Below are 27,831 nucleotides of genomic sequence, written 5' to 3'. Positions count from 1 at the left end.
ACCAAAGTGATACAATAATGTCCATGGCATATCTCATCATGGAATGGAAAATAAAGCAAAAAGAAAACATAAACATCTCATTGGGGTGATACAAAATTGTCCATGGAAACTCATCATGGAATACTAAGAACATAGAAGCATGAGAGCAACAACAGCTCCGAGTAGATGGTATACCACTCTCCAAAATATCAAGCATGGGGCTAATGAGTATGACCGAGAGGTCTCCCTCAGCTATGTCATGTGGAAAGGTAGCTTGATGGCGGTGAAGCATGTCATGGATCTAGAGCTGATGAGGTGATCATGGCCGATGGGCCGAGGGCGTCGGGCACGTTGGAGTGTAGAGGCTCTGTCCGAGGGAGAGAGAGAGAGAGAGAGAGAGAGAGAGAGAGCCGTGCGGCGCCCGTTGCCCACCCCACCCGCCGCTTGCTGCCCTGTCCCCACCTCCCCTGTGTCTTCTTCCCTTGCTGCCCAGCCCCCCCCTGCGCCTTCTTCTCTTGCCCTGCTAGCATAGCCCCCTTTCCCACTCTTCCCCCCCCCCCCCCCCCCCCTTCTGCCGCCCGCCCCCGGGCTCTTCTATTGCCACCATGGAAAACACTTTTTTTTTTGTGAAACCACAACCGTGGAGAAATTGAAGAAATTGTTAACAGTCATACACACTAGGGCCATTGTTGTGGGTGTACCTGCCCATTTAGGTTTTTTTCCACTTTTCTCTATTTTTCCATGTATTTTCTCCATTTTTTTGGGTTGTGGGGGGCTATCATGTGCTAGCCGACTCTATCTGTTTGCTGGCCGATTGGACGTCTTGCTACCTGACTTCATTTAGTGTTGGCCAACTGTGTTTTATCTGGCCAACTGGTATTTTTTGGTCGTGAGCAGTTGGGGCTGCTGTTTTGGGTTGGCCAACCAGCAACCTAGGGCCATATATATAGATGCCAGATGGCCCTACCCCCCACACCTTTTGTATTGAGTATCGGATCTACTGTATATAGCAGAGTTTATACATCTTCTCTCTCTCTCTCTCTCTTGCGTTTTGCTCTCTACAGCAGTTGTCTTTCATTTCTGCTGTGCATTCTGACATGGTATTAGAGCCCCAGGTGGCTTGAAGCTTGGAGATAGTGGGAGCTTGAGGGTTTGCTAATTTGTGGTGTTGATTGGAGATTGCTTGGGTTGTTCGGGACTTGGAGATCAAGTAGAACGTGGCCATCACTATTGGACAGCCACCTTGCATACTATTTGCAGCCTCTTCATTTTTTTTCCCACCCACTCTCCCTTCACAAGACCTTGTAAACCCTTGAGATGACAGACTTGCTTGAGATGGCTGAGAAGCACGTGAAGATCCCTACTCTCCCCACATTCCCGATGGATCGACAATTGGCATATGGAAGGTAATGATGGAGTTTGTCTTGGAGTCTTTTGACTTGGCTGATTTCATTGTGGTTGGTGTTCCACGGTCGGAGTTGGAAGACGGGGAGCTTTTATCCTCTACTCGAGAAGAATAGGAGGCTCAGGCACAAGTTCCCCAGCCTAGTGTGACTGCTCGGAAGAGCCCGCTGCCCCCTGCGCCTCCCCCATCGCTGTCCTCGCCGCCGCCTCCTCCCCCCTCTCCTTCACCCGCCTGTCCCCGCAGCCCCTCCCCTCCCCCGCTTTCATCCTGCCTGCCCCCCTCAGCCCCCCGCCTGCGCCGCTTGCCCTCCCTGCCTCCCTTTTCCGCGCCGCCCTCCTCTTCCCCCCTTCGCCTTCTCTGCGCAGCCCCCCCTCGCCCTCCTTACTCCGCCTCCCCCCCTTTTTTCCGCCTCCTTCCTTTCTTCCCCCCCTCCTCGCGTCGTCGGCCTCTCAGCCCTCCGTCCTTGCTTCTCCCTTCTCCCTACCTCAGCCCCCCGTCCCCTTTTTTTCCTTTTCGGCGACTTCCGCGAAGTGGAGAGGTTTTTTCTTGGGTTCGTCTCGTCGATTCAGCCAGTACCTGGTCTTTTCCCCCCAGGAGGACTCCATGGCAGCCTCTCCGTCAGCCCCGACCGATACAGGTCTTCGACTAGACTTCTCAGATGCAGAGCAGCAGCTTCTCGCGTCCTCCGTTTCTTCTTTGGAGGCCTCTTCCTTGGTTTGCAAGGTGGTGGGTAGCCGCCCAATGCGGAGAGAGCTACGCGACCTACTGCAGGGTAGCCTCATCGGCGAGACTGCAAGAATCGTCAGCGTGGATTTTTTAGGCCGCGGCTACTACTAGGTGGAGTTCGAGTCCCCACCAGCAGCTCAGAGGGTGCTGGCTCGGAGCCCCATTGCCCTACGCTCCTCTCGGGCGTTCTTGGCACGATGGACCCACGGTTTCGACCCATCGTCTGATCCACTGGCAGGCGCGACTGGATTCCCCATCACCGTCTGCTTTCCAGGTCTCCGCAGGGAGTACTTGCCCCTCTTGCCGTCCATAGGCAGGGCTTTCAGGCAAGTGGTGGAGGTGCCACAGACCGCGGCCTCAGTGGTTGCTCGGGCAGCAGGACTCCCGGCCATTCGTGTTGTGGTTCCGTCACCGGAGTCCCTCCCGAAGACGATCCTCCTCCCTTGTCTTTCTGGAGGACATCTGATACAGCGCGTGGAGTATTCGGGCCTCCCCGGCTAGTGTTTCGCATGTCGGGAGATGGGCCATCTCGCACGCGCATGTCCCCGCAAGGGGGTTCATCCTTCACGCTATGCTACCTCTGGACCCCTTGCAGGAGACCCGAGAGGTGGCCATCCACCTCCGAGATCGGACATCCCTGGCTCGCCACAGCAGGCGCCACCATCGGACGAGCAGGCTCCGGCGGAGAACGCCGCGCAGACCCAGGAGGCTGGCGGCTGGCAGGAGGTTCGCCGGCGGAAACGCCCGGCCCGCAAGGACCGTCGCAGACGCCAGAGCAGGCAGCACAGGCTGGCGGACAGGCTGGTGGACAGGCGACTCCGGCTGGCGTACAGGCACCTACCCGCATTTATGCTCCAATCAGGGATAGGCGGCCTGCAGGTCCCACCCCGATGGACGAGGATTCAGACTCAGTGCCCGTTGTTGAGGCCGATGGTGGAGCCTCCCACGTGGAGACCCCACTCCCGCCTCCCCCCGCGGGGGACCCCGCCCCCTCCCTGGAACAGTTTCCTGAGGATCCCCGGCCGCACTCTGCGACCCCCGGCTCCCCTCCCCCCCACCCGGAGAGCACTCTCTCCTCCCCCCCCTCTCCCCCCCCCCCGCCCCCCCCCCCCTCCCACCTCCTCCGGCGGCCCCCCCTACACCTATCCTCTGGCAGATGCCTCTCCATCCTCCCCTCGCTCTCCCCCCTCCTCGCCGCGAGCCCCCATCCCTCCTTCGGCCTCTCCAGGATACTTCGCCAGACCACCCACTACCCCGGGGCAGCGCAGCTGGGTAGGCCAGAGTTCAGTCCAGCGGCTGTTTCACCGACACTCCGGGCCGGTGGAGATGGCGATCCTAGCTTCGCCCGCCACAGAGTTCTCTCCAGCCTCCCCTGGGGGGCCCCCGCGAGTGATGGGGCTACCAGTGCATTACAATTTTTTCAGGTGCCTCCAGCTGGATGCTGGCCCATTCGAGACACTGGTCGCGCCCTTGCGAGTTTGCGTGGTGTGCCATCCCTCTCGTTCTCCTTCAGTGGTGAGCAGCATGGTGGCCTTCTCCTTTCCTCTCAGCGTTGCCCCAGACACAGCATGGGATTGCAACTCTGTAGAGGAAGTTCTGCGTGACCAGATACTGGAGTTTTCTCACCACTTCAGTGACTTGGGGCTCACGGACTTATTGCAGACCCGACTACACTCAGCCCGCATGAGCCTGTTTGGTATAGGAGATTGGTGGGTGGATCCGGTCCACACATCAGTTGAGGCGGTGCTACTGATTCTCCTCCATGCCGCCCCGAGGGTGCAGCCTACCTTTCGATATTTATATGCTGAGGATTGGTCTCACGCCTATGCTCTGGACAGGGCGAAGGCGGAGTGGGGCTGGACACAGACACAGGTCACCCTCTTTCTGGAGAGACTCCGCACCCGGACATACAATGACTATTCTCCCTCCAAGCCGGCGCCCAAGACTCACAGAGTGGAGGGCAAATCATCTGGGCCGGCTGAGAGGGGTGAGCCAGTGGCGGCTGCTTCACTTGCCACAGCTCATCCATGAGGATCCTCTCATGGAACATCCAGGGTCTCGGTGGACATCGCTGCTACATTGGTCGGGGCAGACTTCGCCAGGAGATCCAGAGGGCTCTCGTTGGAGGACCCATAGATATCCTCTTCATCCAGGAGCACCACCTTTCTGCCGGGCGTACCCGCACCTGCGGGAAGATCTTGCCAGGCAGGAGTCACACCTTTTGGTCCCCGACATATGGCCCCCAGGGGAACCAAGGCGGAGTATGCATCTCAGTCAGCGAGCAGCTTCTATCCGAGGTTGTGGACTCTGGCACCCTGGTTCAGGGTCGAGCGCAGTGGATCATCCTTCGGGTTGGGGAAGATCGCATTGGCTTCCTCAACTTCTACGCCCCTAACGGGGCGCCCGGGCGAGCCGAGTTCTGGAGCACCATTAGGCAGTCCCTCCCCTTGGCAGACCACTGGTGCCTAGGAGGGGATTGCAACATGCTGGAGGATGCAGAGGACAGGATGGGGGGCAGCCAGGTGACCATTCATGGGCCAGAGCTCGCTGCCTGGGAGGAGCTTGTACTACAGGTGAGAGGCCAGGATCCGTGGACTCTCCCGGAGTTTGGCCGGTTGCAGGGGAGTCTATCTTTCTCGTGCTCGGATAGACGGGCCACAGGAGTTAACCTCTCCCGCATCGATAGGTTCTACATTGATGAGTGGGCTTGTGATAGAGGTGGCACTGTGGGCATACTTGCAGGCTCCTCGTTTTCAGACCACTTTCCAGTGCTTCTCCAGATTGAGGACCCTACGAGAGGAGAGCGGGGCCAGAGCGTCCGGATTCCAGATTGTCTCATAGAGGAGCCTGAGATCGCGATCAGAGTTGAGCAGGTCTGGCAGGAGCTGCAGTTCAGGAGAGGATCGGCAGCCAGTGATCTTGCCAGTGGCTTGCAGGAGATCAGTCGGATGCTCAGACTGGCTGCCTTGGACCGTCTGGAGGCCTTCAGAGAGCAGGAGAGGAGCCTTCGGAGGAGTCTAGCGTCCCTCCAGAGACTCCAGGAGAGAGATCCCCTGAGCCCTTGGATCTCAGAGCAGATGGAGACAGCTCGCACTGAGATCAGATCCATCGAGGAGAGGCGGGTGGAGTTCCGATTCCATGCTCGGGCTTCTTTTTGGACTCGGGCTGGAGACAGAGTGACTCGGGATTTCTTTGAGGCGACTGGGCCTCGCTTCAGACGAGAGGGTCTCAGGCGGCTTCGCCAGGCTGATGGCCAGGTTGTGGTGGATCCACCCAGGGTTCGGGCGATAGCCACAGATTTTTACAGGGATCTTCTCTCTGTTGAGCCAGCAGACGTCAGGGTGAGAGAGGCTAGGGAGGCAGTCTGGAGCTTCACGAGACCGGTTGTGCCGGCCCATTTGCAGCACTCCCTTCTCTCCCCCTTCTCGGATACGGAACTGGAGGAGGCTCTTCAGGCATTACCTCGGGGCAAATGCCCAGGAGAGGACGGTCTCTCAGTGGCTTTCTTCCAGAGGTACTGGGGCCTCCTTCATAGGGGCTTCAAATTGGCATTCCAGGAGATTATGGAGACGGGAGTCATGCCGGACAGCATGGCAGAGGGGTTGATTCACTTGATCCCCAAAGAGGGAGGAGACAGACTGGAGATTAGACAGTGGAGACCGATCACCTTGCTAGGCACGGCCTACAAGGTCCTAGCTAAGGCGATCAGCAGGCGGCAACATTTTCTCTTTCTGGGAGGCTACGGCTTTGGCTAGATTTCGGCAGGAGGATCTGGCGGTGCTCCTTCTCGACTTCAAGAAGGCATATGATCGGGTGGATTGGGCCTTCCTGGAAGGCACTATGGAGAGGATGGGCTTCCCCCCTCAGTGGATCCGTGGGGTCTCTGCACTCTACACTTCGGCTCATAGCCAGGTGTTGATATAGGGCGTGTGCGGAGAGAGATTCCAGCTCTCGCGCTCGGTGCGGCAGGGGTGCCCCTTGGCGCCCTTTCTTTTTCTTTTTGTGGCGGAGGCCATGAGCACCTTCTTGACGGCACAGGATACAGGGTTGAGGGGCCTCCAGCTTCCCATCCGCACCTCGAAGGAGCTCCTAGACTCGGAGTTTGCGGATGACACTGCTGTCTATCTTCAGGGAGGTGAGGAGGACCTCCACCGCTTCGCCTCAGCCATGGACAGGTTTTGCAGAGCTTCGGGCGCTTTGATCAACTGGCACAAGTCGTGTGGGCTGTGGGTCAGTTCTATGCCCCCCCCGACTTGGAGGCCAGTTGATGGTTTTCAGTGGCTGCCCCCCGGCACTACAGTGCGTTATTTGGGATGCTATGTGGGCATTGATATATCTCCGGAGCAGCAGATAGCCCCCCTTCTTCTGAGCATTTGGAAGAAGCTTCTGTATTGGAGTACCGCTCGTTTATCTCTGGCGGGCCGAGTAGTTGTGGCCAACCAGGTTCTGCTCGCTACCATGTGGTACATCACTTCTTGCTGGGCCTTCTCTCGGGCGTGCATTGGCCAGGTGCAGAGGCTCATCAGGAACTTTCTTTGGTCCGGAGGCGACGGGCGACCCGCCCGGGCCAAGGTGGCATGGGCTGTGATCACTCAGCCGAGGGAGAGAGGCGGCCTGGGCATTGTAGATCCTATTTGCCAAAGCCGAGCTTTGCTTGGCAAGTTGGTAGTTCATGGTCTCCTGCCAGGCGATGAGCCGTGGAAGGAGTTTCTTGTTTCCAGGATGCTCAGCCGCACTCCTTCTCTTAGCGGCCCCTGGACCCCCAGCAATAGGTGGATCTTTACGAAGCAGCGATCCAGAGGAGTGGGCCTCGGCTTCGAGGAGCGTTTTGCAGCCAGCCTTCTGAGGGCCTGGGCGCATCTGAGGCCGTCCCTCTTCCAGACTCCCCCGGGCACCGATGAGGAGCGCCTGAGGCAGCCATTGATCTGGAACCCCTTGATTCGACTTCCCAGTGGCCATATGGTTGGCTCGCGGTCTCACGTGTCGTGGGGCCCGTTGAGCTCTGGCCCGGCCCAGTCCCTAGATGACTGGATATGCTTTCAGGAGCTGCCTCCAGAGGCTCAGGAGAGGAGGCTCAGTGGGATGAGGGGCAAAGAGTTGATGAGACAGGACATTGAGGCGGCCATCCCCCGGGAGTGGCGGACCCGAGTACCGGACCCTCCACCTCCACAGTGGATGGGTGTCTTTACTCGGCATGAGATCCTTCTAGCGGTCTGCGGCACAGCGGAGAGAGTCACCCCACTCACTTTCGAGGTGGGAGAGGGTGGCCAGCTTCAGAGGACACGACTAGATTTGGATGGGCTCCAGGGTTGCATTCTTCAGAGGGTACGGGTGGTCGGCTTCCATCAGAGGCAGTGGCATGTAGACCCCTCACCGGCCTCGATAGGGGAGGACTGTTCTTGGAGATTATGGGCTTGGAACAGCAGGCCTCTTATTCGCCTTCAGTGGGACCCAGGTGAGTGGTTTTGGCGAGATCCCTACTCGGCCCCTACCAGCCTTGCCATCCCCTTTTTTCAGTACACAGCGAGGCTGGGGCGGCGGATTCAGAGACACAGGATAGCGAGCACCCCGGCAGCGGCCGAGCATTGGCGGCGACAGGGGCTCTCCCCCGCCTTTCTTAGGGACTTCTGGCAGCGCTTTTGGGCCAGTTTCCGGCCCCGGAAGGTGACGCTTTTTCTCTGGCTCACAGCGCATAGAGGATTGGCTGTGGGGGCTTGGCTAGCTTTTGGCAGACACCCAGCGTCCTACCCTCGGTGCGGCCATGCACAGGAGACACAGCGGCACTGCTTATGGGATTGCCCACAGGCACAGCAGGTCTGGCAGCGCGCTCTCAGGATGGTTTTTGCAGGCTCACCAGGTGAGATGTTGGTGACGTGGGGTGCGGTGGCTTGGGCCACGGACAGCGGCCCTGCACTTGGATATGAGGACGTCCCTGGCAGTGTGACCATCCAGGTCTCTGATAGGGCGATGGCGGTGGTTCCGACGCCAGACTTCTCTTTGGCAGCCTCTCAGGAGGGGGTCGGGCAGAGATGGGAGATGATCAGCAGCATGACGGCTTGGCACATATGGAGAGCCCGATGCAAGGAGGCCATTGACCACCAGGCGACTCCACCGGCGGAGGTCATACAGGCCCTCTGGGTGGACATCATTCACACCTTGAGAGGACACTGGGGGAAACTCCAGGGCGACTCGGATCGCATGAGAGGGCGCCGCAAGGCTTTCCTCCGCACTTGGCAGCCTGGCCCTTTCCTCACCGCGAGGGACGAGGATGTCACTTGGCACTATAGGCCGCCAGTTTGGCTTTTCTCACCTCCCTCATGTACTACTAGGTAGCCCCCCCCAGAGAGCGGCCAGCCACGGGGGGGAGCTCAGGTGTTCATTGTGTTTTTTATCCCTCCTTGCGAGGTGAGCTTTGTAGCCATATGGCGTTTTCTCATTAACTAATAGAAGGATCGTTTTTCCAAAAAAAAAAAAAAAAGGAGGCTCAGGCACAGTTGTGGGATCATGCCAATGCCCATGTGCGTTCTTTCATCTTCCTTAATTGCACACCGCAAGTGATTAATCATATAAAACATATGACGCTGGCTAGAGGGATTTGGCAGCATTTTCGACGATGCGAGAGCACATCAACAAGTTATAGGCTCTTCAATAGGAGGTTCTTCAAGCTGGGAAGGAGATATCTTCAGAGGACATGGCTATCACTTTGTTGTCTCATTTGCCCTTTCAGTACTTAGTATTTTACTCCTTTGATCACCAGTGGCCGGCTCAACACCATCACATGGGAGGAGCTTGTGCCTTTGGTCTTGGACCAGGAAGAGCGTTTTACGAATCCTCCATTGGGCAGAGGTTCTGAGGCCTTGACTGGCTAGCGAGCAAAAGGCCGTAACAACAACAACAATAAGGGCAAAGGGAAGTCTTCATCGGAGAAGTCTTCTGAGAAGAAGCCCGACTCAGACGGTGATAAATTGAAGGCCGAGCGGACCTGGAACGATTGTGGCGAGAAAGGCCACTATTAGGCCACTATTGGAGAAAATGTCCTAAGCAGAGTACCATGAAGAGTGCTGATTCTTCAGCTTCAGTTGCAAAGACTCTAGCATTTGTGCACTTGGAGATTTTGGACAGAGATGCTTTATCTTCTTTGAGTGAGGAGGCAATTGGTTTCACTGCCAGGGATACTCAGGAGTGGATTCTCGATAGTGGTGCTTCTAGGCACATGACTCCTCCTCGAGAGTTTTTATAGGATCTTAAACGACAGTGAGGTCGCATTTTCATTGACCACAATTCCACTATACTGATTCACAGTGAGGGCAAGATGGAGATCATTCATGATGGCAAAGGGAGGAAGCATTTCTCTCATGTTCTTTACGTCCCCGCACTTGGTTTTCATCTGTTGTCAGTGCATGAGGTTTGCAAGACTGGCTTCCGGGTGGAGTTTGAGGAGCATTTTGTTGCTCTACAAGACAGAGAAACAGACCAGGTTGTATGGGAAGGCGGAGTGGAGAACGGTATCTACAAACTCTCAGCACTCTCTTCTCTAACATGCACTCATATCGGTGACTTGTGGTACTTCCGTTTTGGCCACTTGAATGTGGATGCGTTGTGGCGGGCTTTCCGAGACCAGTTGGTGGATGGCTTGCTAGATGTTGGCGGCAGGTAGAAATATATCTAATACAAGTCATATCATTTAGTCATGTTCTCTAGCTTGTGTTTCTCTCTCTTCACTCTCACTGTCGATTGCTTCAACAAACTAGCCATGGCTTATATCTTTGACCCTCCATAGCTGTCGATTGTGTAAACTTTGACCTTCTGCACTTCTATTTTCTAGAATTGATATCGAAGCATGGTTCCTTGATGTTCATCACGTATACGTTGCCCTTTTGCACCTCAATCCAATGCACAACCCATGAAGAATCTACTGTGCTGACGTAGTTGCTAGCATCGTCTGCTAAACCCGAACACTGCCCTGCTATGCAACCAGCCCGTTGTCGCCGACTTGATGTTGTGCGTTGGCAGTCTGTTGCCGCGTAGGTATTTGGTGTACCACATAGGTATTAAAGCCTTAAAGCCTCAGTAAGCCTTAATTCCTTTGTTAAGACCTTCCCAGAGTCAAATCATATCATGGCTTCGACAAATTTGTGTAAAAAATGTTATATGTTTTGTATTTGTGGCCTATATGAGCACGCTGTGTCATGTGAAACGTGTGGAGAGTCATCTTGGACTCTCGAACTCACCAAGACAAGCGAGTAAGTATGTGTGTCAAATTTGTGCATGTTGTCTTTGTAAGTATGTTTGGGCTTATTAAAGTCCAAGCTGTTGCTGTGTACTGTTCAATTATGTGTTGTGTACTATTTAGATATGAGTTGTTTTGAGTTTGTGACCTGATCCTGTGTACTCTACCCATCGGATCCCATAATTGGCATGTGATACTAGAGCCATGTGATTTATCCTTGACCCCCCCCAAAAAAAGAACTGGCATGAGAAACCATGAGCCTAGATTTATCCTTGACATAGTAGTGAGGTAATCCCTTGAGGGGGGGGATTGTTGGGAATCAAGGTCTTACTTGTGTGTGAAAGGCTTCTAAAGCCTGGTCTATGTGATAGTATGTGTACATCCCTAAAAAGGGTGTAAATACTCATTTATATGTGTGTTTATGTGTGTGTGTGAACCACCTTTGAGAGGGGTCACAATAATATCTAGATATTTCTGTGTGATGTGACATAAGCAATGATGTCAGAGAAGAATCTTTTGGTCTATAATGGTTGGTCATGGTGGGAAGAGGTTAATGCCAACCGCCTTGGAAGTGGAGGTTCACGCTAGTGGTCTTGCACGCTTTGCCCCTATGGGTGGACGAGTGGGTCAGACAAAGTGGGAACCCACCTTATGCATGAGTCCGGGCACGAGGTTCGATTTTGCATGGGAATCACATTGGAGAAGAGAAGGGAGCTTCTTGAGCACATTGTCGGGCATGAGGCTTTGAGGGCTGCAAAGCTGGCACATGGGCTGTGGATCCTGCAACATTTGTAACACCGCCCGAGGGGTCTGTTTCAGGGTCAGGGGGTGTATCTACCACGTCTACACCACGACCACATGGTGTAGGTTCCTTTATGATGCTCACATCCGTGCGACGACGACAGAGTATACTTGAAGGAAGTTGGGATCCTAAGAAGAAGGAAGAGGTTGATACAACTGTGGCTCACTTCTTCTTCCATGACCATATTGCTTTCCATTTTGCTAGGTCAGCCTTGACTCTTCCCTCTTGTCCATGTCACGACTCATGATTTTTCTAAGTTTCATTCTTGAAAGTTGTGTCAGAATATGCAGCGGAGATAAAGAAAAGATCTGAAAACACCTAGAGCAAGTGCACAGGAGAAAAACGTAGAAATGAGAGAGAGAGAGAGAGAGAGAGAGAGAGAAGCGTATAACTCTGCTATATACACAAGAAAATCCTGGAATACAATGTGTAGAGTGTGGGGGGCAAGGGGCCACTTTATATGGCCCCAGGCAGCCAGTCGGCCTGCTAAAAAACAGCCGACAGCATCTACAATTGCCCACGACCAGCTCCCTCCAGTCGGCTAGCACCAGACACCTGTCGGCCAGCATACATGTCTTGTGCACAGTGTGTATCTACCGTTGTGCTACACGCACACAAGACTAGCTTCGAGGTTTGGGGAAGCTTGGAGCTAGGCAGGCACATTAACGAGCTGAGTTAGGGATAGACTAACGTGCGGGCACCCAAGTATGGACGGGCGAGCGTCCAAGTGTGGACGCCCGATGACCGGCCAAGAGCCTATAAAAGGGTGGCCAAGGTTAGTCATTAGTCATATAGAGTCTCGCGAGATTTGTGAGAGCTCTATGGTCTGGAGCCTGGATCTAGTCATTAGTCATATAGAGTCTCGCGAGATTTGTGAGAGCTCTATGGTCTGGAGCCTGTATCTAGTGCAGACGTGCACTTGCTTTACGCAGCCGAGGCCGGCAGCAATCTCGAGGCCCGCGAGGGTAGCTTCGTGGCGGTATGGGACGTCACAAGGTGGGGATTGGTCGGTATGTCAACCTAGTTAGCTCAGCTTGTGGCTCGGTGTGAGGACAGCCAAGATTGTGGGCTTGCCCACGGCTGTCATGGTTGGGAGGTGAGTTAGGCCTGCACCCCCTTCTTGTTTGTTTGGTTTGTTTGCAGGTTTCGAGTCTTGTACCAGGAGTGTTCCACGAGGAGATCCAGTGGGGATTGGACAGTGGTATCAGAGCATGCCTCGTGAACGAGCAAGTCGGTAGGTAGAGAAGATGAGGTCGAAGAAAGGTATGCGTTCAAGAAGCTTGCTGTTTTGTTTATGCGTGCTGCTGTTTTTTCAGATAGTATGTGCTTTGTCATCATCAAAGAAACCCGTGATGAGGGTGGAGGTAGATGGTAGGGTTGTTTGCTTTGCAAGAAGAAGGCTGAAGATGCTTGTGCAGTCTCATGAACAAGTCGTGAGAAAACAGAAAAAAAAAAGCATGTTCGTTTTTTTTGTTGAGTGTGAGAGAGAGAGCGTGCGAGAGGTGTGAAAGCTGGTGGGCGTTGGTGTGCTGGACGTGGGCTACCGGCAGTTAGGTGGTCAGAAAGGCGGGCGCCTAGGCCTACGCAGCCAGGCAACCAGACTAGCAGGCGTCTGGGCCTATGCAGCCAGGCGGCCGGCCTGTGCAGGCAGCCAAGCCTAGGCGCAGGCCGACGGAGGCCACCCTGGACGCCTGAGCATAGGCGGCACCGGCAGGAACGCGTGGATGGCAGCCAGGTGGCCGACGACAGCAAAGCAGGCGCCAGCAACGATAAATCCAAGAGGGAAGAGAAAAAAAAATCCAGAAAAGCATTTGCCGATTTGGGCGCTTTTGCTTTTTTTAGATTAAACTTTTTTTTAAAAAAAGAGTTTAAAGGTTCCCTCTAAGGTTTAAAGTTGTGTTTTTTTTAAAGAAAGCAGAATATATATATATATATATATATATATATATATATATAAACACAAAAGCAAAAGCTCAAGTTGCTTTTGGGGAACGTTATATAAACCCCTTAAGTGGGCTTCTTGCCACACATCTCTGAAGTTTTCAAGCTCTCAAGCTCTCAAGTTCCCTCGCACTTTTATTGTGCAACGATCGAAATTTCTCTTCGCTTGTCCTCTTCAAGATGTCGATCCAAGAATCGGAGTTGGAGCCCCTTGTCGAACGCGAAGGCTTGCCGGCTACCGATGTCGATCTTTTTGACGATTATGTGTCAAAATCTGATTTTTCCAAGAGTTCAAAGTAGCTCTCGAAGCTTCTTCTTCGGAACGTCAGACACAAATCGTCGCCCAGATGCAAGCTTTGCAGAACTCCATCTCTCTCTTGACCACTACCCTCTCTACTTGTTCGGGTATGAATACCTTGGCCTCTGCTTTAGGCCCCAACATTACTCCGGAACCGTTCGGGGGCGAGCAAAAGCAACGTACCAACGAGATCGTGGACACATGGCTACATAAGTGGCAGGTCCATTTTTAGTTTCATCCATATGATGATGGAAAAAAGATCCAATTAGCAGCAGGTTTCCTCTCAGGCAAAGCTTTGCTTTGGTGGAAGGAACTGAACCCTAAGCCAACAACTTGGGCACAATTTTCTTCTAGACCCTGGCAGCTCACACAACTTTGTTAACTACAAACTTGTGCAGAAATTGAGTCTTGATACGACACCCAGCGATCATACCTATGAGATATGCCTACCTACGGGAAGGCAAGTATGGGATCGAAAGGTGGACTACAAAGATACTCTGGAATGCTATGTTATGCACCTAGAAAATGTAGACTTGTTATTAGGGATTGCGTGGTTTAAGACTCTTTAAGTCCAGATAGATTGGTCTAGTCATATTTTCTCTTTTCAGCATAGGAACACCCAGTATAGTATTTTAGATGATTGTATACATCCCTCTCAGGGACCTCTTGTAAATACAGTTGATTTTGGAAATATAATGGATTCTTCTTTGTATACCGCTTTCCATTGTGTATTGATTCCACTTTCTTCATTTCTCATACCTTCCATGGATGTCAATGAATTAAGTGTGTTTGAAAGCAAAGAATTACAGAAGATACTTGATTCGTTTCAAGATGTATTTCCTAAGGAACTGCCATCGGGTTTACCACCTGAAAGGGCAGTAGATCATCGTATTGACATGATCTCTGGTGCCCATTCTGTCAATATTCTACCTTACAGGATGAGCCAAGCTGAGGAAGATAAGTTGGCTAAACAACTCGAAGATTATCAGATCCGTCCAAGTAAATCACCTTGGGGTGCACTTGTGTTGCTTAGGAGAAAGGACAACACCTAGAGAATGTGTATAGATTACAAGAGATTGAACAAGCTGACAATTAAGAACCGTTATTCTCTCCCTAGATTAGATGACCTGATTGACCGTTTAGCAGGAGCGAAATATTTCACGAAGATAGATTTACGTACTGGCTATCACCAGATATGTATTCATGAAAAGCATGTCGAAAGAAGCGGGCCAGGCTTATGTAGGTGGCCATGCTGGCAGGTGCCCAGACCTACGCAGGCAGGCGCCCAGACCTACGCAAGCGGCCAGGCCTGCGCAGGTGGCCAAGCCTAGGCATAGGCTGGCGCAGGCGGCCCTGGACGCCTGAGCGAAGGTGGCGCCGGTAGGAAAGTATACAACGGTAGCCAGGTGGGCGACGGCAGCAACGCAGGCACCGGCAGCGCTAAATCTAGGAGGGGGGGAGAAAAAAAAACCAATAAAAGCATTTACGCCAACTTCAGTTTACTTTTGTTTTTTTTAGATTAATTTAAAAAAAAAGAGAGTTTAAAGGCTCCCTAAGGTTTAAAAGTTTTTTTAAAGAAAATAGTATATATATATGTATATATATATATATAAAAGAAAAAAAAAACACAAAAGCAAAAGCTCAAGTTGGTTTTGGGGAAGATTATATAAACCCCTTAAGTGGACTTCTTGCCACATATCTCTCAAGTTTTCAAGTTCTCAAGCTCTCAAGCTCTCAAGTTCTCTCGCACTTATCTTGTGCGAGATCGAATTTTCTCTCCACTTGCCCTCTTCACGATGTCAACCCAAGAATCCGAGTTGGAGCCCCTTGTCGAACGTGAAGGCTTGCAGGCTATGGAAGATACCGACGCCGATCTTTTTGGATTATGTGTCCAAATCAGATTTCCAAGAGTTCAAAGTAGCTCTCGAAGCTTCTTCTTCAGAACATCAGACACAAATTGCCGCACAGATGCAAGCTTTGCAGAACTCCATCTCTCTTTTGACCACTACCCTATCTACTCTTTCGGGTATGGATACCTTGGCCTCTGCTTTAGGCCCTAACATTACTCCGGAACAGTTCGGGGGCGAGCAAAAGCAGTGTACCAAGGAGATCGTGGACACTTGGCTACATAAGTGGCAAGTCCATTTTCAGTTTCATCCATATGATGATGGAAAAAAGATCCAGTTAGCAGCAGGTTTCCTCTCAGGCAAAGCTTTGCTTTGGTGGAAGGAACTCAACCCTAAGCCAATGACTTGGCCACAATTTGAAGACGTCTTCAAGAAGGAATTCCTCAAGAAAGAGGATGATTATGATGTTGTTGCCCGGTTTACAGTTTTGACCATAACCTCACAGCACCTCACTTATGAGGTCTACCTCCAGAAGTTTAGGGACTTGCAGATGAAAGCTACAAAGATGGATGCCACTACTCTTTTGGAGTTCTTCGTAGCCGGTTTACCAGACTCATACCGTTTACAAGTTAAAAATAAGAAATGCAAAACTTTGGACGAGGCCATTCATTCAGCTCGTATCTATGATGATACAATGGTCTCTTCCAAGTCTAAACCCGTTACCGAGCAGGGGAACAAGCACAAAAGAAAGTTCTCTGCACCAATGGCTAACACGACTGAAGAAAAGTCTTCGGACCCGCTCTGTATTCCACAGCTCGCAGCCAGGTGTTGATTGCAGGAGGACGGGGGCCGAGTTTTGAGTTGACCAGATCAGTCCGTCAGGGGTGTTCCCTTGCTCCTTTTCTTTTTCTCTTCTTTGCGGAGGCTATGAGCATGTATTTGACGGCAGAGGAGGTTGGTTTGAGAGGACTCCAGCTCCCAGTCCGGGGGGAGGACCTGCTTGATGCTAAGTTTGCAGACGACACGGGCTTATTTTTGCATGGCCAAGAGGCCAATCTTCTTCGGGCAGAGCAGTCGCTCCAGGTTTTTAGTGCAGCCTCGGGAGCATTGATCAATTGGCGCAAGACAGTGGTCTTTTGGATCAGTAGTGCTCCTACTCCGGCATGGAGCCCGGACCCCGGTTTTAGATGGATCCCTCCAGGCACAGCAGTGCGGTATTTGGGATGCCAGATTGGCCTGGATTTGTCACCTGAGCAGCAGATTGCCCCGCTTCTTCTGAGCATTCGGAAGAAGCTTTTGTATTGGAGTACAGCTCGACTATCCTTGGCCGGGAGGGTGGTGGTGGCAAATCAGGTGCTGTTAGCGACCATGTGGTACATTACGTCTTGCTGGATCTTCTCGAGCTCTTGCATCAGCCAGGTACAGAGGCTGCTTAGGAACTTTTTGTGGTCTGGGCGGGACGGTCAACCAGTTCGGACAAAGGTTGCATGGGCAGTTATTACACTTCCGCTGGCTCAGGGAGGTTTGGGCATTATAGATCCAGTCGATCAGAGTAGAGCCTTATTGGGGAAGCTTATTGTTCGGGGGTTGCTTCCAGGCGCTGAGCCTTGGAAAGAGCTCCTCTTGCAGCGGCTGCAGGCTCGGGCGCCCCCAACATGGGGCACTTGGGCACCAGAGATTCGCTGGATCTTCATAGAGATGAGGAGGACAGGCCTCAGTAGAGGATGGGAGGACAGATTTGCTTTGAGTATCCTGAGAGCTTGGGAGCTGCTGAGACCGGGGCTCTCTCAGCGACCTCCTTCTTGTGTTGAGGAGCGGGCCAGACAGCCGCTCATCTGGAGCCCTGTGGTTCGCACAGAGCAGGGTCATATGCTGGGTTCTCGGCCTCGTCTAGCCTGGGGGCCTTTAGCGGCAGGCCCCGCTCGTAGCTTTGGAGACTGGCAGGCCTTCTGCAGTCTCCCAGGGGAGATTCAGGTGGAGAGGCTGAGTCACTTCAGAGGGGGGTTGATTATGAGGGATGATATCCAGGAGGCACTTACAGAGGAGTGGTTCATGCCTCTCGAGCCAGTGGCCCCCCGGTGGATGGGAGCCTTTACTCAGTTCGAGATCCTGATTGCGGTCAGAGCTTGCACTGAGGATGGCAGTTGCCTCTACTATGAGATTCAGGATGAGGGCAGACTCCAGCGAGTGGAGGTGGAGTCGCCTTTGGTTGCACAGTGCACTTTTCAGAGGATTCGGGTAGTGGTCGCCGCTTCTCGAAAGTGGCATATTGACCCCGACCCTGCTGATGTACTCTCGGATTGGCGCATATGGGCATATGCAGCGCGCCCCTTGGCCCGGCTACAGTGGGACCCCGGGGAGTACGAGTGGCATGATCCTTATGCATCCCTTGAGGCCACAGAGATTACCTTTTTCCAGTATACTGTTCGGCTGGGACGGCATATCTTGACGGCGAGGAGGACGGTGTCTCCAGCGGCAGCGGGGCCTTGGCGGCTACAGGGACTTTCACAGGAGTTCTTGGAGGATTTTTGGGCTCGGCTCTGGGCTAGTCGACAGGCCCGCAGGATCTCGACTTTTCAGTGGCTGGTCGCCCACCACAGGGGCTCAGCAGTTGGCACTTGGCTTGTTTACAGCGGTCTTCCGGCGGCCTGCGTCCGATGCGGCCACCCTCTGGAGACACAGAGACATTGCCTTTGGGATTGCCCTCAGGCGCAGCAGATTTGGCTGCGGATGCTGCGTATTCTGGCTCCCCTCTCTCCAGAGGGTATGTTTACGTGGGGTGCCACTGCTTGGTCGACTTCGTCAGGGCCTGCTATGGGCTATGAGATGGAGCAGGGCAGTCAGGCCATCAGATTTATTAGGGGCCAGCCTCGCGTGGTTCCGGCACACCGGATTTCTCGTTCGCCAGCTGGACACAGGAGAGGGATTTACGATGGGAGCTCCTCAGTAGCCTCACCATCTGGTTCACCTGGAGGGCCCGTTGCTTTACGGCCTTTGAGGGGAGATTGGAGCCACCAGCAGAGACAGTACGGGGGATTTGGCAGGAGTTGATCCACACCCTACGAGGACAGTACGACCGCGTCCGTGACTCGGACGAGGCGATCTTACGGCGCCAGGCCTTTCACACCACTTGGCGCTGTGGCCCCTTCTACACCTTACACACGGGATCCCCCCGTTGGCACTACAGGCCACCGGTTTGGCTCTTCCCCCCCCCTATTGTATGATTTAGCCTCTCAGTCCTTTGTACTGATGCTTGTATTCTGCAGCACCTAGGGAGAGTCTCCCGGGCTGCCATGCTGTACTCACTGCTCTGTCTCTCTTATGAGCAGGAGCGATTTTTTGTAGCCCTACGGGCGTTCTTTATATAACTAATGAAAGGATCTTTTCTCGGGAAAAAAAAAAAAGTCTTCGGACCAACCTTCGAAGAATTCAAGTTCAACACCAGCGAAGAAGAAATGACTCCTTAAGGCTTTGAAGCTCAAGAAGGAGGGACGTTGTTTCATCTGCGAAGAAAAAGGACACATGCGCAACGAGTGCCCGAAGCAAAAGGGTGCAAAGACCAACGCAGGATCCAAGCCAAAGGCAGCTAACCAGTTGTCTTTGACAGGTACGTCAGTTACTGTACTAAGACCAATGCAGAACCCAAGCCAAAGGCAGCTAACCAGTTGTCTTTGACAGGTACGTCAATTACTGTACTTTCTCGCCCTAGTACATGTTCTGATTGTCTGTTCAACTCTAAAAATTTTGGCTTGCATGATCTTCTCCGATGCAACAGGGTAGCAGATGGAGTGGACTGCAAAATAGGCAAAGCTAGAGGAAGCATTCCCTGAGGGTATGTAGGCATAACCAGTACATCGTTAAGCTCTCAGATCAGTTCGAAAGACCTAGCAACAGGCATGATCAGTTCTGGCAGGTGACCCACCGCTCTGTTAAGGGCAAGGGATAGCAGGCATGGGGACATTAGTGGAATAGATGCTCAGTTCTTTAGCAAGACTTGGAAGTGGAGATCAGGAGTAGAAGGTGTTCAATCAAAGTCAGAGTCCAGAAGTAGAAGTTTAAGGGTAGTAGTCCAGGGTAGAAGGATGACAGAGTGTCCACCCCTCATCTAGTTTAGCAGGAGGGGATGTCACGTGCACACCCATGCCCATGGCTAATCCTCAGCATGAACAGTGGAATCCCTGTTTAAGTCAGCATTTAGGGCATTATTAGTATCAGTAGCATTATCTTCATTACCATTAGTATCGTTTGAAGTAGCAGCATACCATCATCAGTAGCATTAGCACCACCATCATCATCAGCAGAACCATCAGCATTAGCACCATCATCATCAGCATTTACAACATGGGACTCCTGTTGGCTGCCTGTAGACAGCTTGTCGACAGCCATCTAGGACCGTAGTAGCAAGCAGGGTAGCACCTGGTGTGAAGGCCAATCAAAGTGGGCAGGCAATACAGTATGTGTAGCATTTTATGCAATAAAATCAGAATAATGTATGTCCAAACCCGACCAACAGCACCTACTGTTGGTCGACCAGCACTCCAAGCATATATAAATACATGAAGTCATAATTCAGTCATAGCAAGTTAGTCATTCCTCATTTTATCAACCCCTTTGGGGCTGGCCAAGGGCTCAATCATGTACAAGCTTTTCAACAACCTTTTTGTACCATATTAAATACACAAAAACCCTGACACCAATCTTTCTCTTCTTCTCTCTCCTCTGCCTTAATCATGTTTATTCAACATCTTGTTCTTAATTAGGCTTAGGGCTATGGATCAATACCCTGTACAGCAAGGCTCCTGCGCATGCAACACTCTCCAAAACCTAGTCAGTGCTGCATGCCCTCTATTAGTTTGGCATCTACAGTTGGCCTCATCTTGTAAAGTGGCCTTGTGAAGGCTACCCCAAGATACACGTAAGAACTCACAATCTCCACCTTGGCCCTAGCACACACACAGAGAGAGAGAGAGAGAGAGAGAGAGAGAGAGAAAGAAAGTTGTATTAACATCTACAAAAGGCCAAAATGACCTATGAGACCAAAATGTTACATCGTGTCCGTGAAATACATCATCATGGATACTAAAAATAAAAATCAAAGAAAGTAACAAGAGCTGAAATGTCAGATCTGATCCCAAAACAAAAAGTGTCTAGCTCTCATATCACCCTAAAATATCTTGCATAGGACGTTGCAACATGGCACCCAATATAGTAAAGCTAGGCCGACGAGAGAAAGTCTTATGGTGGTGGGAGATGATGGCTCTAATTGTAATGCTCCTTGCATCATAAGCTTGAGGACTTGTAAGACTAGAACTTTGATCCTCCACCCAACCATATTCCAAATGGACCCTAAACACATGGTTATATAGGCCTAGGTGATGCATGACCTTTCAACTTCAATCCCTTGACCTTTCAATGACTAGGCATGGTCCTTTCATTGTCACATGCACTCTGCACTGTAATGCATGGTGACAAACTGGCTCATCATCATCAGTGCAACATTGTATCAGTATTAGTACCTTTCAAGATGATATTTGTCGTACGCCGTGACCCCATTGTAATCCTCAGTGCAGGATAAGTTAGGCACGAGCTACGTAGGTCATTCTCAGCCATAGCAAGTCAGTCAGTCAATCCAAGTTCCTTAACCCACTTGAAGAGACACATTCATGCATGTAAAGTCAGTAGAAACCTTAGGGTTTGCATTAGAAAGCATTCTGCATATTGCATATCATTCATTCATTGCATCTAGACCATTGCAGAACCCCCAGATATCATCTAGTATTTATCACAATATTTACTACACAGCATTCATACTCATTTACAGCATTCATACACAGTCTAGAACAGTCCCAAACAGCCTCTCTCTCAGCCCTAGCTTTGCATCCCTCCCTCATTCCATTGGGAAGAGTGCATAGGCTCGAGATTGGACATCATTAGTGCTTCTACAGTTGTGTAGAGTTCAGCCCAACTCTCGGTCTTCAGAGGTCTTGCGTTTGGCTTATCGTCATTCACACCGTCAGTCTCTTCAAAGATAATAAAGCAAATACGATCTCGGTAACAGGATAGGGGGCGCTAAACTCACGGAACTCAGAATACAAAAGACGGTGTGAGCATTTGTGTGACAGGATCCTCCAATACGAATACTTTCACTGCATGTTACATTCACTATCCAATGCCTTCTCAACTCCCCCTAGAAGGAGGCGCCTACTTCTATGGCGTTTGAGCTTCCCTTACGCACCATCTACATCTCTTTTACATTGACCTTGATGCCTATTAACCATTGCTTTAGGTATTTGCAATTTGAAATTCCTTGAACCTTATTTATATGCAAACCTTTTACATATAAATAATCTTTTCTAGTCTTACCTTATAGTGTTTCCTGTCAGTCTCATAACACTGATCCTCTTGTAGTGACACGGGCGTGGGTGGGGACCACAGGGTGGGGGGTGCCGGACTCTGCATAGCTCAATGGCTCTATCTAGTGTCACTTCTCTCGACCAAGCTCTTGCATCAACGTGAAGGTTGGGTGTAGTGGGTGAATCTACCCTCATCACTTTGATCTGGAAGAAGTCGATGAGAGTTCTCTGTACTAGTCCTTTGACGGGTACCGCTTGTCTGGGCCACAAAAAGGACTCCCTGTGTCTGCGAAGCACCAGGCGGAAAATCCCCAAGCATCTCTGGTCTGGGAAATCCATGATCTTGGAAAGTGGTCCAAATCCATCTTGGAAGAGGTAGTGAAATCTCCCCCTAATCTCATAGTATACTGGGCATCTTCATACATAGTGGGCCTCTGTCTCAGCCTATGTGTGAAAAAGCTGACATATCCTGTCCTCTGGCGAAGTTGGCCCCGGCCCATATCTAGCTGTCTCCACTCTCAACTGATGGGATGATGTGCAGATTTTTCCAATCACACATCGCCCCCCAAATGATAGATGTGTGTCCATGCGGGCGTGTGATGAAGCCGTTCTCTATTAGGCAAAGAAAATGGTCCTTGTAAAAGGCCATCTTCGTCCCAAGTGGCTGGATGGGTGGGTGCCATGTCCTTTGAGTATCCAGTCTCACCATGTCCTTGATGACCTTGTTCAGCTCTGTGCGGTTAAGAGAAAAGGAAGACGCCTCTATGCTGCACTAGAACGGAGGGAGTTCCTCCATCTGCATGCCATGCATACCAAACCAAGTGCTCACCGAGGCATACCAACATTGCGTGTCTCCATCTAGTTCCAATTGGCTCAAGGACTCTAGGGCGAGCCTGGGGTATCTGTCTGGCGGGAGCTCCCATAATCTGTGCTAGTACGTCACTGTCTGGAAAATAGCCTGTGTCACAATCGGTGCAGCCCTATCTCCGTCTGCACGATCTTGTGTGGCATTGATGGCTTACTTCTAATCATGCATGAGATCATCATCACTAGCGGCCTCTCCATCGGCTTCCACCCATCATATACATCCTTTGTGCCTATCTCAGCTGGCTCCTCCCTCCGTCTCCTCCTGTGGTATAAACTAGAACCCCCGATGGGAGCTCCATATAGTAGTGCATGTGTGACTAGTGTGTCAAATAGCCAGAGCTTTGTCCTCGGCTCCTGAAACTGTATCTGTGAGCACTGCCTCTCAAGTGAGCCCAAAGCTGCATAGCCGTGCATCAATCTGGTTTCGGCTGCCTTCCGCATAGAGAAACGTGGTCCTGTAAAAGTGATCCCAAGGTATACATAAGAGGTCACATGCTCCACGGGCTCACCACTATATGTAAACTGTTGTGCAGATCTGCCTATCCACTGCGGAGAGAGAGAGAGAGAGAGAGAGAGAGAGAGAGAGAGAGAGAGAGAGAGAGAACAAACTTGGTGAGGAAAAAACTATGGAACTATATTTCGACATTGGATACCTGATAATTGTCTAAAAGAACTTTGCATAATGTGTGGTTCCTTTAAAATTCAAGAACATATCTTAAAAGTATTCTGGTGTTATTTTAAGTTGTCAGCTTGTCTATGTATTGTCTTCTCCACGTTTTTTGAAATGCAAGCCATTATTGCAGGAGTTGTCTTCCAAGGTGGCTGACCTAGAGTCAGAAAATCGCAAGATGAAACATGAGCTAGAAGAATATAGGACAGAAGCTGCACATCTTAGAAATCAACAAGCAACAGTTAGGAGGCTTGAAGAACGCAATCGCCAACTAGAGCAACAGGTACACATTCATACTCTGAATCAAAAGTTAAAAGCCCTCTAAACATACAAAAGCATCCATTCTATTTGCAACTTCAATGTAATCCCATATTTAGCCCAAAAATTCTTCACCTGAAGGTCCTTCATTGTCAATGCGTTGTTGTTGGACTCTGGATCCATCCTTGGTTGTGTATATCCAATTTTTTTTTCTGATGGTCAAGGTTTGATCATGCCATTAGATGGAAGAGAAAGTCAAGGAGATTGTGGAAATGAAGCAAAGGAGTCTAGCTGAAGAGAACCAAAAAATGTTGGAGGTTTTGAAGGAAAGGTTTGTGAAAGAATAGTTTTCGCATGTGGGTCGCACTGTAAGATTTCACATAGAAGTGGTTGGGGTTTGGCCTGTTTCAGGCATCTCCACATTGCTTGTTATTTACATAGTTTTCAAGTGTTTGTAGGGAGCAATCTTTACAAGACCAGCTGCGAGCAGCTAAGGAGAGTGTGCAAAACATGCAGCGTCTGCATGAGTATGGTCAAAGCCAACTGTTTGAGTTTCGAGCGCAAACAGAGGAAGAGCGGGCAGCAAAGCAGGCGGAGCTTAATCTGCTGACAGATGAGGTTGAGAGGGCACAAACTCGATTAATGAGCCTAGAAAGAGAGAAGGTGATCCAGTAATATACTCTCAACAACCATTCATTTCTTGGTGCTCAAAGATGCTCAAAGTCAGTTGGGAAAAGTTCTGTTTTTGTATGCTTGAATGTATTCCAATCTTATCAAGGTACATTATACACTGCAGGATCAGTTGAGATCTCAACTCCAAGTTGCAAATACTCAGGAAAGTCATGTTCAGGAAAGGTGATCCAGTTTTTTTGTGTATCAGCATATTTTACCAAGCTTGCATATGGAAACCATATCTTTATGCATGCTTATGGTGCCAGCAGACACGACAGCAGCACAAACAGCAGTCTGGAAACTTCATTGATAGAAAAGGAGAAAGTCCTCTCTGAATTGCACATCGAACTCCACAATCTTGAAATGCAATTGTCAGTAGAGCAAGAGCAGCACCTTGTTGAGCTGAAAAGGTTGAATACCTTGGTCAATGAGAAGGTGCACGGCCCCCCCCACTTTATACTCATTCGTATTTTCAGCAGGAAGCAACAAGGGTCTTTACACACAAGTTCTGCCCATCAAATAGACGGGGGATTGGAAAGGGGAGATTCCTGGCCCATGAGGAATGGGTGGGTGAAATCTCCTCTTTTCAAGGGTGGGGGTTATGTCTGTAAAGCCCTGAAGTTCATGTTTGCATTAGCAGCATTGCAAATTCTTCTAAGCCAAGTAAAGTATATCTGGCATTATGCAGATTGTAACAATAGAAGAGCTGCAAAAAAGCCTGGAACAACGACCAACTGTGAAACAAATGGAAGATCTTCGAAAGCAAGTGAAGATTTTGCAGGTACATGATCAATGGGCTTTGCACACTCCACCTTGTCAAGGGATACATGACTGGCTTTAAATCTATAATTGTGTATATTTCTCAATAATGGATAAAGCAACCACTGAGAAAGGATCTCCTTTTATTATACAAGAGTGGGCGGGGGTGTCATACACCTTTATAACTGCTTTACAAATCACATTAACTTATGTATCTCACTCCAAGGATCAGAGCATTATTTCAAAACTTAAGCTTCAGCTCTTAAAACATAAGACACATTGAGGAAGAGAATGTGTCAAAAAGGCATGCTTTGTGATGAGAATTTACTTACTTGAAGATGGTTATTTGGTGTGTTTAGGCGGTTGGTTATAACTCCATCGAAGCTGAAGACTGGGAGCTGGCAACTACAGGAGAAGACATCAGTAAACTTGAAGCCTTACTGCTAGACAAAAATCGGAAAATGGAGCATGAGCTCACACAGTTGAAGGTAACATCATTTGTAAGTCTCAGTGCTTTTCTGTTACATGAGCTTTCAGTTCTGAAGCTGGAGAGGCCTTATTGCTTGTGGGTAGGTACAAATAGCAGAGAAAGTCAAGGCTGCAGAGTTATCCGAAGAAAAAGTACAAGATTTGGAAATCAAAACTGAGCAGCAGCAAAAGCTTATCACAAAACTTGAAGAGGATATTCTTATGGTACTGCTTTCTTTAATCTAATGAAGTCCATGAACCAAACCCCCACTCCCCTGCCTCCTTCCCTGCCCACCCATTGGCTATCTTGAGAGAGGGGGTATAATGTGGCCGATTGTGTTGATTTTTGGGCTCAGGGTTACAATTCAATGGACAAACGAGCGAGCAAGGCGGATGATTGGGATCTGCCAGAATTAGGAATAACAGATATTGCCGAGGTTTGTCCTGCATTTTGTAGTATATGGTCAATGATTTTCTACCTTGGTTGTTCTCAATATGTATGACACAGTTTTAATGTTTCAATACTCGTGGTTGTGTTTCCATTTTCTCATATCAGCATTGCAGCAGCATTACTTGCATGTGAATGTCAGCCTTGTGTGGGAATAAATAACAATTTTCTCAATTTGTCCTGTATAATATCATTAAGGTCAAGGGTGTTGAGAAACTGTGCTAATGATGATGCCAGCATGGTGGAGTGAAGCGAGGAACAGACGATGGAGAGCAGAACTCAATGCTTCAAGTAATCTGCAGTCAGAGAGATAGGTTTCGACAACGTCTAAGGGAAACAGAGGAGGTAAACTAGTCAGTGAGTGCATTTCTGATTCAGTGCTGGTCGGAATGTGTTGTGCTAGAGAAGCACATAAAAGACACTTCAAACTAAAAAGCTAGTTTTGTAATGCTTAACTCTGTAGGAGTTGAGGCATCTGCAAGACAAGAATAAGTCTGTTGGAGTAGAATTAGAGAAATGCAAGGCAGATAATGTAAAGCTATACGAGAAGATTCGGTATATACAAGACTACACACAAGACCGTCCTTTTTCAAGAGGGCCAAAGAAGGTTTGAATCCGTGACATTATTCATTCCAAGGATTCACACGATCGTGGAGATGGTGGTTCCTCTTTGTTAATTGTTCACAGTGTTGTTTTATCAGCGTGGAGAGGATTTAGAAGCAGGTTTTGGTTCAGATGTGGAAACCAAATACAGAAAAATATATGAAGAAGATATAAATCCCTTCACAGCCTTTTCAAAGAAGGTAATATACAACACAGCCATGCTTTGTGACGTTTGAGAATGCGTGTTTCATGCAAGGATCTGTATCATACCATTTGCAGGAGAAGGATAGGAGATACAAAGAGCTGGGCTTAAGAGACAAGATTACCTTAACAAGTGGTCGCTTTCTTCTAGGCAACAAGTAAGAAATTTTATTGACATATATTCATGAACAGTCCTGCACTTGTTAATGGGAGCTCTCTCTCTCTAACTTATATCAAATAGACTTACAGATTTGTTGGAGCTTGTTTTTGTGTCGCTTCCAGATATGCGCGCACTTTTATCTTCTTTTATTCCATAGGCCTTCACCTTCTTGTTTTCACAAGTTTGTACCGCATGTCTGCATTAAGTTACCACGCGTAAGTTAATCGACTCATACAGTTGTATGTTTCAGTCATATTGGTTACTTTTTTGAGAAGAATTTAGAGTCTTTGAATTTTCACATTTATGATATTGTTGGTTTTGCAGGGTTGATAAGCTCAGTGTGCAACAAAATGTGCTTAGTTGTACAAATATCACGGGAATCATCCCTCCACCTTCTCTAGGCACTTTGTAACATGGTTTTCTTACGACCTGTATATTTTTTCTTTGTTGATTATCTAGTGGATTATATTGCTTTTTGAAATCTGTCATGCGTGTCCATCACCCCAACCTCCTAGTAATGGAGCGTTCTTTACACATTTGTAAATGTCAATCCCATGCCCCATGCTGCCACACTTGGCCATCTGAAGCACCTCTACTTTTGTCATTATTCTTTATAGTTCACACGTACTAGATTTGGGTAATTGAAAAGAATTCTACTTTTGATGTTCTATGGCATAGTTTCTGTTGCAACAAAAAACAAAAATGTGTAGATGCAAGGGCGACCACAGAATTTTTTGTAGGAAGCTGCCCAACCAGGAATCTCCAGTTGACCTCCTTGCATTCTTCAATTAGCAGTTCCTTGAAACTTCATTGGGAAGCACTTGCCTTTTATCTTTTTTTCCTGCAGACAAAAGGTCCTCTTTCTCTCAAAGGTACAAGTCAGTGTTGTTGTGAGGGGAAAAAATATCCTTCTTTCATGTGCCCTGACAAAATGTTGAGAATTGTGGTTTCATCTAAATATGTAATTTCAATGCCCTTAGTTGTAAACTACGTGATAGGTTTAATGAAGCAACCCATGATTGCTGATACCCAATTCCTTCTGTCTTGGCATGAGTTTAAAGTGTTTGTAGTTTTGTAGGCATGCATGTCCCTCATGTTAATGAATAGAGAAAATTTATAGGATTCACATTCAAGGGATATGTAT

General features: G+C 49.7%; 1 protein-coding gene across 1 annotated transcript in view; it reads left to right on the top strand.

The window, feature by feature from the left end:
• LOC147632571 (protein CASP) overlaps positions 1 to 27,362 on the top strand; it is a 30,847-nt gene extending 3,485 nt beyond the window's left edge. The window contains exons 4-18 of the mRNA XM_086807362.1: positions 23,252 to 23,401; positions 23,619 to 23,707; positions 23,835 to 24,039; positions 24,173 to 24,231; positions 24,318 to 24,483; positions 24,737 to 24,829; positions 25,167 to 25,295; positions 25,381 to 25,500; positions 25,632 to 25,712; positions 25,961 to 26,068; positions 26,187 to 26,330; positions 26,425 to 26,526; positions 26,606 to 26,685; positions 26,810 to 26,902; positions 27,012 to 27,362. Of these exons, the coding sequence (XP_086663488.1) occupies positions 23,252 to 23,401; positions 23,619 to 23,707; positions 23,835 to 24,039; positions 24,173 to 24,231; positions 24,318 to 24,483; positions 24,737 to 24,829; positions 25,167 to 25,295; positions 25,381 to 25,500; positions 25,632 to 25,712; positions 25,961 to 26,068; positions 26,187 to 26,330; positions 26,425 to 26,526; positions 26,606 to 26,685; positions 26,810 to 26,902; positions 27,012 to 27,099 (1,707 nt within the window). The 3' untranslated portion in view covers positions 27,100 to 27,362. The remainder of the gene's footprint in view (positions 1 to 23,251; positions 23,402 to 23,618; positions 23,708 to 23,834; positions 24,040 to 24,172; positions 24,232 to 24,317; positions 24,484 to 24,736; positions 24,830 to 25,166; positions 25,296 to 25,380; positions 25,501 to 25,631; positions 25,713 to 25,960; positions 26,069 to 26,186; positions 26,331 to 26,424; positions 26,527 to 26,605; positions 26,686 to 26,809; positions 26,903 to 27,011) is intronic.
• The last annotated feature ends 469 nt before the right edge of the window (positions 27,363 to 27,831 follow it).

Source organism: Cibotium barometz, chromosome 13, assembly GCF_041138505.1.
Source record: "Cibotium barometz isolate CiBa-2024 chromosome 13, ASM4113850v1, whole genome shotgun sequence".
NCBI lineage: Eukaryota > Viridiplantae > Streptophyta > Polypodiopsida > Cyatheales > Cibotiaceae > Cibotium > Cibotium barometz.
This window is presented reverse-complemented; position numbering and strand designations above follow the sequence as displayed.